This window comes from Paralichthys olivaceus, chromosome 21 (genome assembly GCF_024713975.1).
Source record: "Paralichthys olivaceus isolate ysfri-2021 chromosome 21, ASM2471397v2, whole genome shotgun sequence".
NCBI lineage: Eukaryota > Metazoa > Chordata > Actinopteri > Pleuronectiformes > Paralichthyidae > Paralichthys > Paralichthys olivaceus.
Window position 1 is genome coordinate 9,085,648 of NC_091113.1, and position 10,844 is coordinate 9,096,491.

Sequence of the window (10,844 nt, forward strand, 5' to 3'; positions counted from 1 at the left end):
CAACCTGTCTTCTCATGGTCATGACCATGGTATCTGAAGGTGATGGTAACTTTGTTATTGTTTGTTATACCACAGATAAAGTGGTTTGCCAATATTTTTCTCGTTGACTCACTATATAGAAATGGACGATGTGACATACTTTCATATACTGGATATTTTGGCTTCATTTCAGGATTATTGGAGAAGATGGAGACACATTGTTAAACTTTACATTCAGTCAAATCTGATTTCTGTGTCAGACTCAGGAGCAAGCTTCATTGCTTTCTGTATTCTTTTCAATGTATGAAAACATAAACCAGGTTAAAGAGATGGATATTTATGAGTGTGTGCATTTTGGTGCAGATCCAAATAAAAATCTGGATCTAATGAATGGGAATTGTTTCATCAGGAGACTGTTTGGCCTTGGCAGAGGTGTGCTCCACTTACACACTGCAGTTTGCGTTCACCAGTTTAATGTAAGTGCAGCTTACACACACTCATTTCACCTCTTTGTTTGGTCTAACTCTCTCTTGAGAGAAGAATCCTGCTGGTGGGCGGGTAGAGATTTTTCACTGAAAACAGCTGCCTGCTGCAGACAGAAGGATGCTCAGAGAGTGCATACCTCCACCGAGACTAATGTTTCACCATTTTGAAGAAAGTGAAAAAATTAAAATCCAGGATCAGCCTGTTTATCTGGATCCACTCCAAAATGTAATGGATTCTTCATTGGGTTGGGCCCCACCCCTCCACAAAATGTCATTGAAATCAATTTGGTAGTTTTTAATTAAACCTAATGAAGGACAGACAGATAGAAACAGAAACAGGTTGAATAATAACTTGTTTTATTCCTTATAAATAGGTTTCACTTCTTAAATTGAAAATAAGGTTTAATGAAAAACAGTGACGCCACAGGACAGAGCAGCACCGATCAAAGATGATGTCATTTGTGCATAACTTCTTTCGCCCTCTCACGATTTTGTAGAGAAGGTTCAATGAGTAAGCTGAGTTATACAGAGGAAGAGAGAGAGTACCAGGACCCAATGCAGGAACATGTTTATATGTATGGCTAACTGCTCCTGGGTGAGCAATAAAACATGCCTTTAATCTCACCTGATCCAGGATGGCATTTACCCAAGAGCGCTCTTCTCTGAGGACAGACAGAACGGCATAAGAGGCTGATAGATCAGGAATAATGGCTGACTGTCATAGAACAAGAAGACGGATGCTGAAGAATTTAAGCGTGACCTTCTTCTATATGTTGGGAGCAAGGTCTTGTGATGCCTTTCTCTTTTATAACATCTTTCTTTCTCTTTACTTGAGACTTCTCTCCTTTATTTTCTCCACACAAATGCAAACCAACTCACGCCCCCATTCTACTGTTTATATAACTCCCTACACTAAAGTCCTGAACTTTCAACAATAATATGATCCTAATGCTATCTAATGCTGTTTAATGCTACACGCTGCAGCATAAACTACTCCTCAGCTCCTTTAAACCCAAATAGGTTTAACCACTTGTGGAATTCCAAGCGATGATATGAGGAAATTCCTCTCGACACTAGCAAACCTGGTGGGAATTTGACATTTTTGTCCTGGAGAAAGGATGTGATTGGTTATGGGAAGGTGAGTCACAGAATCTTGTGTGCCAGAAGTATCCAGGCTGTTTCCAGGCTTGACCCCAGAGCTCATGAGATTACCAGTGCTTTCTGCATGTCAGCACCGTACTAAATCGTTTGCTTTACTCCAAACACAATAGAGGACATTACATCGACTTTCATTCATTCCCTAAAGACTTACTATAACCTAGATTATAACGTTAACTCTAACATTAACATAAAGATCTTACTCTCAAGACAGCTCTGTGCTTTAATTATTTTTATATAATTCCCTTTAACTGTAAAAGTGAAAACTTCCACAGCCTTAGCAACACACACACACACACACACACACACACACACACACACACACACACACTTCTACCTTTGAGAGGACTCTCGTTGACAGAATGCATTCCCAACTTCCCAACTTGGTTATGACCTTATCTTTACACTTAACACACGCTTGCAGCCATCCTTATTAGAACTTTGCATTGACTTCCATTCATTGTGTACAGCCTCAACAAAACCTTATCCCTAACCTTAACCATGACCAATTCATGCCTCACACTGACCTTACCTTAGTCACAAATCAAATGTTAACTTAACCCTAACCAGAACCTCAGGAATTACATTTTTCCCTATTAGGAGAATTATTTGGTCCTGACATGTTTATGTTTATGCTGGAAAAGGTCCTAAAGAGGTAACGAAAATGAGTGCACGGATACACGCACATGCAAGCACAGACACACACTTTTCTGAGTTAAGGGTTGCAACATGTTTTAACGTTTAACTTCCATCCTCTTTCCTTCTCATAGAACTCTCCAACAAACAAACACATCCTTCCTGCATGGATGTTGTGTGTTTTGGTTTACAGCGTGTGTGTGTGTGTGCAGTTGCAAGCAACAGAGTCGTCTGGCAGCTGCAAGACTCGCCAAATACCTAGTCCCGTGATGGGGAATTCTGGGTGATATTAAGAGGCTCAGAATCTGGGTCTGGACTTACACAATGGCAGCATTATACAAAACAGCATAACTAAAAGAAATACCAAAACAATACGACTCTGTGTTGTATGATCCTGTTCAAACTTCCTCCCTCCATCTTACTGATTCCTGCTCAGATTAAACAAGGTTATTCTTCATCCCGGGGTCTGAAGGCGTCTGCACTGCAGCTCAGAGTTGAGAGTTGTGATCATTAGCCTAAAATCCAATGACCCAATTTCAGCTCAGGCAAGCTGATGTGTCCAGAGTATTGCAGACATGTTTGTTTGTTGTACACGTCAATAAACAATGCGCTTACCTAAACAGTCTATTAGACTAAAATCAGTCTATTAAGCAACATTCAGGGAAGGAATCTTGTAACACAGTGAATTGTACATAAACAGACGCAGTATAAATATTTAAACTAACGTACTAAAAGCAAACTGCAGAGGCCAAAGCAGTTGTTGTTTAATTCTGTTATGGTAAACTAGCTGCCTTGCTGTAATGGTAGCTCTCTCAGTTTGTGCACTAAAGGGACATATAGGCAATTCCTTCACGAATATATATATTTATTTATTCATTTCCAAGAAATAACAAGAACAACCCTTTCTCCCTGAAATCATCCCTTGAGCAATGGTCTCCGATGAAGAGGACAGAACGCTCTTTCTTTAAGTATCCTGTGTTGTGGATAGGACAACTGCTTGGGGACAGTTTTGAGATGACTTGATCTTTTAATTAGAATTTTTTTTTAGATCCTGAAAAACACATATGCCAACACAGGACTGAGTCTTTATTTTATTTTATGTGACAGCTGAGGCTAGTGTCATATCAGATAAGTGCTGTAACTGACATTTTGAAAATCTGTCTGGGTGCGGGACATGAGGTCAGGCCGGAGTATGATAGCATCACAGATTTTCCAGAAACCACGTGAGGTCAGTTAAGTCACGACAAATAATGGATTAAGACATGGCCACCAAGCTGAAAGGCTAGAATGAGCTCTGATGACAAAATGTATGTCACCCAACCCTAGTGGACACTTGCATGCTTCTACATGCTGAGACTACTTTTATACTATTAGAACATTTTAAAAGATGCTGTAATTCAGTCCTCCGCTGCATAGGCAAATGTGTTACATCACTAAAATCTCTGAACTGCAGTATTTACAAATACTGACTGTGCATATCATGTTGAAAATATGTGTTCAATGCAGAAAGGCGTCTGCAGATAAAGACGTGCAGTATCAGTTTTGGAGACACGCATTCTTTTAGACAGTCATGCAAGTGGAGACATTTGAGGTTTCCCTGCATCTCTGCTCTACCTGGAGTCATGGTAAAACAACGGCAGGATGAGGGGTGATGTAAATGTGAAGGTGCACAAACATCAGTGTGCAAAAAGTTTCCACAATAGTCGAACAAAGTGAAAACATCAGATTCTGTTTCAAAGACAAAACAATAGGAACTTCCCCTGTAAGGCTTCAGGAAGTACAAAGGAAATTCCCAAAGGGGGTTTTCTTGTTAGTTTTGAGCAGGCAAACGCAATTTGTTCTCAGCTGTGGACGTTTTGTCTCTTCTATACAAGTCAACAAAACACCTATCAAGATGTCAGTGACTCATATGGCGTCTCATAATACCCTCGGGTGAGCTTAACTTTGTTGTACTTATTCGGCACTGGAGATACCAAGTGGTTTAATTTTTTGCACCTCTGGTTTATTCAAAAATAATATCGAAATAGAGTAAAAGCTTATTTTAAATATTTTGTAATCTTGCCCTGTTCTGGGTGACACTAAGTCCCCCTATTTAGCGTTGATAAGCAGTGTACAAACATTTAATAATGGTTTGTACAATGTAAAAGAAAAAGCTAAATTCAGCTATTAGAACATAAAATGTGACTTTATAGGAGAATTTGTGATTAATGAAAGACAATATCATCCATTCATAAACACAAGACCACATGGGAAAGTAGTCTCAGAACTTTGGATGCCACTGTACATAAAATTATGTTCTTATATAAGAAATTAGCTTCAGGGGGGGCTTAAAAATCTGTACAACATTACACAATATTATAGATCCTTGAATTAGACTTGGTAAAAACTATTTAGTATTATGCTGTAATGCTGCTACAGGCTCAGAGCTATGTATATTAGGATGGACAAAATGACTGCAAAGAGTACTATGTACAACAATCAACAACAACAAAAAAGGACATATCACGCAAGACCAAGAATAATAAAGCAGAATTAAAGTGAGTTGAATATTGCATCTGCTCAAAAAACACTTAAAATTATAAAGTCTAAAAGGATTAACAAGATAAACAAGAAGAAAAACTGAAATTGGCATTGAAACTTAAAAAAACAAAGTGTAAAATATGCCGGACAAAGTGCAAAAGTTATTGATATACCTTACCGAATCAACACGTGTCCTTATTGAGTAGTGGGATAGACGTTGGGCTGAATGAGGGTTTGACTGACTCTGGAGTTATTGAGCACATGTATTGATGAGACCTCGCACCCACAGCTCCATCCCTCGACCACTACAGCACAGACTCACTCATTTCTGATAGTGGGAGGAAGTGGAGATGCATCTTTGCATATTCCATAATATGTTACATATAAAGTTAATGAGCAGAGCCAACAGGCAGCAACAGGCTACAAGCTAACACCAACAATGTTTCGATGTAGAAACTAGTCCAGCAGGTCACAATTTGCAAAGTCATCCCACACGTACACCTGTTTGTGTGTGTGTGTGTGTGTGTGTGTGTGTGTGTGTGTGTGTGTGTGTGTGTGTGTGTGTGTGTGTGTGTGTGTGTGTGTATTAAGTATGAACCATTGAGCCCCCATGAGATAAATGAAACATGTTATCTTATCAAGTATCACCATTCCTTCTGAGAGGTCAACAACTGCCATCTGATTACATGAAAAATGCTGTATGCCCTCTTGTGACTGTTCAATTCCAACCACCATTGAGGAGGATTAGATTTCTAATATCAGAAGGTGTTGTTTGACTCCACAGTGCTGGCTTAATGTGAATAATTATTAGGACAGATGGAATGGACTTAGAAGGCCTCCTGGTCATGTTGGAAGGATCTAATGTGTGTGCCCGCTTTATCTCTGGCACACTGGTATTAGATGCAACAGCTATTGAAAAATGATCTCCTTCTGCTCACACACTGTCGATCAGGGCAAACAGCAGAGTGTTAATAGTGAATTCAAACTACAGGTGTTCTTGCTTGTGTGTTGCTATTAATTTGGTTATGCAAGCGACTTGGCAGGGGGAGCGGATAGAGCCTGACACTCAAAAGCTGCTTTGGAACCTGGAATGGCTCCAGAACAAACCAGTCCAACAACATACAAGCACTAATGTCATAGTTTCTGGGAAACAGCAGATGGCATTAAAATTATCATCTCATCTCCTACACGCATGCCCTCTCGATTTCAAACTCACATGGAAATATGAGTTATTCATGGTTGTGGTGCAACAGAATATGCAGCAGTGTGACAATGGAACCCAAACACAATCTAATCTAATTAAATCTGATGAAAGATAATTGATACTATTAGTAGAGTATATGCAGACAATTATACATGGATTTTATTTATACGATCTGAAACTACTACATGCCACAAACTGTTGATACTCTTTCTCACTTGGACAGCAAGAGTTAAATTATAGGATGCAAAGAAAGAACTCACAGGTAAAAGAAAAAAAAGAGAAAAAAACAGGGCGTGGTTTATAGTGTCATCTGATATCTTCTGCACGGAAATGATTTTGCTTTTAACCGTTGTCGAAGACACTGTGAGGAGCAGTCAGGGCTTGGCTCGTACAAAGGAAATCAAACCCCTCAGTAGGCATATTAATTACCTTCTTCAGAAAACATGGAGAAAGCTACACCAGCCAAAGGTGAGTCAAAGGTAAAAAAGTAAATGAATGAGAGATAATTTGTCACACTTCCATCTTTGACACCATCCCTCTCTCTCTCTTTTTGTGTCAGAGCTGAACGCTGTTATTTTGGGATCAAAAAGCTCCCACAAATATCTCGTTGGAAACATCATTCTGGGAACAAGTGCGTTTGATGCATCAGATGCGACATTTGATGCTGAGAGGCGAGAGGCAGAGGTATTTGGGCAAAGCGTGACGCTGGTAAATGCCCCCGGGTGGCTGCGAGGATATAACCTCTGTGATACGCCAGAAATTGTCCGGGCGGAGGCGATTCTCAGCGTCACGCTCTGTCCACCTGAGTTGCATGGATTTATCCTGGTGATTAATGCTGAGCAGCCATTCGGAAGTGTACACAAGAAGGCAACCAAGCAGCACTTGGAGCACTTTTTCGGGGAGAAGGTGTGGGATCACACTTTTGTGGTGTTCATCCACAGAGACCAACTAGGCCACAAGAATATTGAGCATTACATCAGAGAAGAAGGGGCGCCGCTGAAGTCCCTCCTGAAGACCTGTGGCAACAGATACCATGTTCTTTGCGGCGAAGGTGCAGACAACAGCGTGGAGGTCAAAGAGCTGTTTGAGAAGATTGACGCCATGGTGTCAGAGAAGCATTGTTATGAAGTTGAGAGCACACTGGTGAAAAGTGTGAAGGAGCGGAGGAAGGAAGTGGACGAAAAAGCAGAGAAGTTGTGTCAGCAGTCCCAACAACACAGGCAAACACTCAGAAATCTCCTGTTAGGTCAGTTTGACTTGTTTTGCTTTCATAAATGTCATAAGATAAAATCCATTCTTCTTTTTTTTTTTCTAGTTTTGGCCACAATCTCTGTTGTTAATAATAACAATGTAGCAGTTTTGTAATGGCAACAAGCATTTACAGGCAGATGACCTTACACGTTAACAAGCCCTCAGGTCAGCAAATCTGTAAATTATTACTCTGTTTAATGTAAATATGCACAAGCTTTACAGATAAGTCAAGTTTTCAGGGCTTAAAAAAACATTTCACTGCTAGTAAGCAAATATTTTGAGCTTTTATATTCCAAAAAATAAAAAATAAAATAGTTTGGCTTGCAGTAGAGCACATACCTCCACCAAGATCTTACAGTCCAATGACCTCCTTGGCAGAGGTAAGGATGGTACTTTCAATTCACTCGATTTCTAAAAGTTATCTTCTTACACAGACCCAAAGCCCAAACTGAGGATATTGATGGTCGGCTGGGTGTTTTCCGGGAAGAGTGCCACTGGGAACAGGATTCTGAACGCTCAAGTGTTTCAGTCTGGTGACAGGACCATGAAAGTCTTAAAGCAAATTGGCAAGGTGGCTGGAAGAGAGGTCATCATCGTAGACACTCCCGGATGGTGGAAATTCTTCCCAGCAATCTTCACCCCGGATGCCATGAAGTCTGAGACCTTAAGCGGCCTGTCGCTGTGCTCGCCTGCACCGAATGTCATTGTGCTGGCGGTGCCACTCGACACGTCGTTCACCGAGGAACAAAGGCGAGTCACTGAGGACAACATGATGATGCTCGGACTCAGAGCGTGGAGACACGTAATCGTGCTGTTTACTTTCGGGGACGTTTTGGGCAGAAAAACAATCGAGCAACATATTGAAAGTGAAGGAAAGCCTCTCCACTGGCTCATTGAGAAATGTGGAAAGAGGTATCACGTGCTGGACAACAGGAGCAGTGCTGATGATCAGGTTATAGAGCTGCTGGAGAAGATGGAGGAGATGGTTGCGGGAAACAGCTCTTTCTACCTCAGTGAGACACATGATCCACAAGCTGAGAAAGACGGAGGCGACAGGTTAAGTGAGAAAAAAGACGAGATCACAGAGCATCTTAACATCGAGTGGAATCGCAGGAACTGGGAAAGATACCACATCTTGAAAGGAAACCACAGCATGGATTTACCACTAACCTGTAAGCATTAACAGAACATTATTTGTAATTAAAAATGATTTATTATATTTGCAGAATTTGATATAATGAATTCTCCTTGCATAGGATACCAAAATAGCAGGTAGTTAACTTTTTCAATTCAACTTTGTACTGTCAGTTTTTTTCAGCGTCCGATGCAGTCCGGGAATAACTGCATCAAACGATAACAACATTCAGCAAATTCCAACAGAATCTTAAATGATTTCTATCTCATAACCCGACTGTTGGATTTTCTAACCAGTTAAAAAAGACACAGAGACGTCTGAGGCTCCAGCAAGAGAAGAAGGAGCGACAGAGCACCGACATGAAGATGACCATCTGCCAGAAGAATCCGGCGCTAGTCTAGATGTTGAGAGTGAAGATGATGCATGTTCTGGCTCTCTGAAGAACATGAAGGGACTGCTGGAGAGAGAGTGGAGCAGACGGGAGGCGTCGATGGAGTTTCACCACTATCTCTGTGCAGGTGAATGAATTAAAAACCGGCCCAACAGCATATATCTTCTATCTTGTTCAGTTGTGTACGACATTAACATATTATTTACCGCCATAGAGAAGAGAGACATCTCTGAACCGGATCCTGATCAGCTGCAGAAATCCAGAGGATAAAGTGCTGTCATGGCTGAAAAACCAACATACAAAATCAGGGAATAAGCCAGAGAAAGAGAACAAACGTGGGAAAAGGCAGTCTGTTCTTCAGCCCAAGAAACAAACTGGAGGGACGGCAATAAGGAAGAAGAAATTATCTAAAAAGTATAATGTAATTAATTGATTAACCCACCCTCATGGTAACTGTAATCACACCACTAGGTAAGACAAGTGGCAATTACTCTACATAGATTATTTTTACCTGTAAGTATTTATCTTCAAAGTGCAATGTTCTAGATCATAGAACCATATTTTTATTATAATGTTTTATAATTTATAAAATGTATATTACACCGCAAATGGTAAGTGTCAAGATTCACTTTGTCCCAGAATGATTTAGTGACAGCAGAGGGATTGCGTTATTCATAACATATTTATTTTTTAATTATACTTAAATAATGTAATTATTTACATGTTTCCTGTGTATAGGAGCTGCCATTTTGAACAAGTGATGTCATTTGGCACCAGAGTGGAGCCACGCCCCACACACCAGCCTGAACTACCAGAAATGAAATGAAACTATCTTTGAGGGAAAGAAAGTGTAAAAAATGCATCGGTACATTTATTTGGTTTGGCCCAAGTTGCACATTCGCTCACATGGAGGAGGTGAGATTTATGGCTTATAGCTTCTTTTAAATCAAAGCTTAAAACATATTTACATGATCTTATTCCTGGTTTCATATGTTATTTCTTAGTATTTTTACTTTACTTCTATCTAATTGTTTAATGAAGGAAGTGTGAATGAATATATTAGTATTATCATTATCTAGCTAGCTAGCGGGCGATCAAGATACTCTGGTCAAAGGTCAAGGTTACTCTGATGTAATAAACATGTAATCCGTCATAATGCAATATTTAATATGCTAATTATTATTAATGAAGATGACATTTAATATCCAAAAGGTCAAAGGCCAACTTGACTGATATCTTGATGTCTTTTCTGGAAGTTGTTCAGCACAATATCTCGGGAACAGAAGGAGAGATTGTGACCATATTTCCTGCAACTTGGTTTTTTGTCATCATAATGCGTGCGTGTGTGCGTACTGTTTTATTTTATTTACTGAAATTAAGATACTTTTTCCAATCCTTATAAAACTTATTGCACAAATGGTATAGCAGGATGTTGAAGTCCAATGTTGAATTGCTGTGATTAGACGAATAAAGCTGGATCAAATTTTCTGGTGCCGTGTTTCCCATTTTCTCACTTAAACTGGAAGCTGCAGTTCAGCTGTGTGGTAAAACTACATTTGACTCCTGACTGCTTTGGTTTGAACAAACTTTGCTGTGTTTCCCATTAACTCTGTTTTTTTACTGCTGAAGACGAAGCTGTTAATTGAAATCTGATGTGGACCAAACAATCAGATTGAGGCAGCCTGAAAAACACAAGCACCTTTCTGCTTCTTATGTGCTCATTTATCTTCTCCTGTGTCACAAGTTTACAAAGAATGTGTTAGGAATAAAACCATTCACCTCAAATTATTTATTTTCTCTCACAAATTAACAGCATTTTAACAACACTAAACATGTGACAGTTGAGCGGAATAATACCACACCCCTCTGCACAGCTGGCATCATACTATTCAGCAATAGAATGAAATTGTTATTTATACTCTATATGAATAAAATATAAAAGAAATAGAATTCATCCCACACATCTTTGGACCGACAGTGTTAGAAGCTTTAGTAAAGTGCAGCACTGACAACCAGTCAAGAATCAATTTCACAGATAAGATATCCACACACATTTGCTCCTGTTTGTGTTTCAAGAATTCATCA

The 10,844-nt window shown here is 39.8% G+C and overlaps 1 protein-coding gene across 2 annotated transcripts; it reads left to right on the forward strand.

The window, feature by feature from the left end:
* The first annotated feature begins 6,306 nt into the window (after positions 1 to 6,306).
* On the forward strand, positions 6,307 to 10,250 carry LOC109626719 (GTPase IMAP family member 8-like). Of its 2 annotated transcripts, XM_020082851.2 has the most exons (5): positions 6,307 to 6,450; positions 6,542 to 7,228; positions 7,668 to 8,405; positions 8,665 to 8,886; positions 8,974 to 10,250. In XM_020082851.2, exons 1-5 carry the CDS (start codon positions 6,426 to 6,428, stop codon positions 9,027 to 9,029), a joined length of 1,728 nt encoding a protein of 575 aa, XP_019938410.2. In that variant the 5' UTR covers positions 6,307 to 6,425; the 3' UTR covers positions 9,030 to 10,250. The 2 variants fall into 2 exon arrangements, with proteins under 2 accessions (XP_019938410.2, XP_069374055.1); XM_069517954.1 differs by lacking the exon at positions 8,974 to 10,250 and having other exon boundaries at positions 8,542 to 8,682.
* The last annotated feature ends 594 nt before the right edge of the window (positions 10,251 to 10,844 follow it).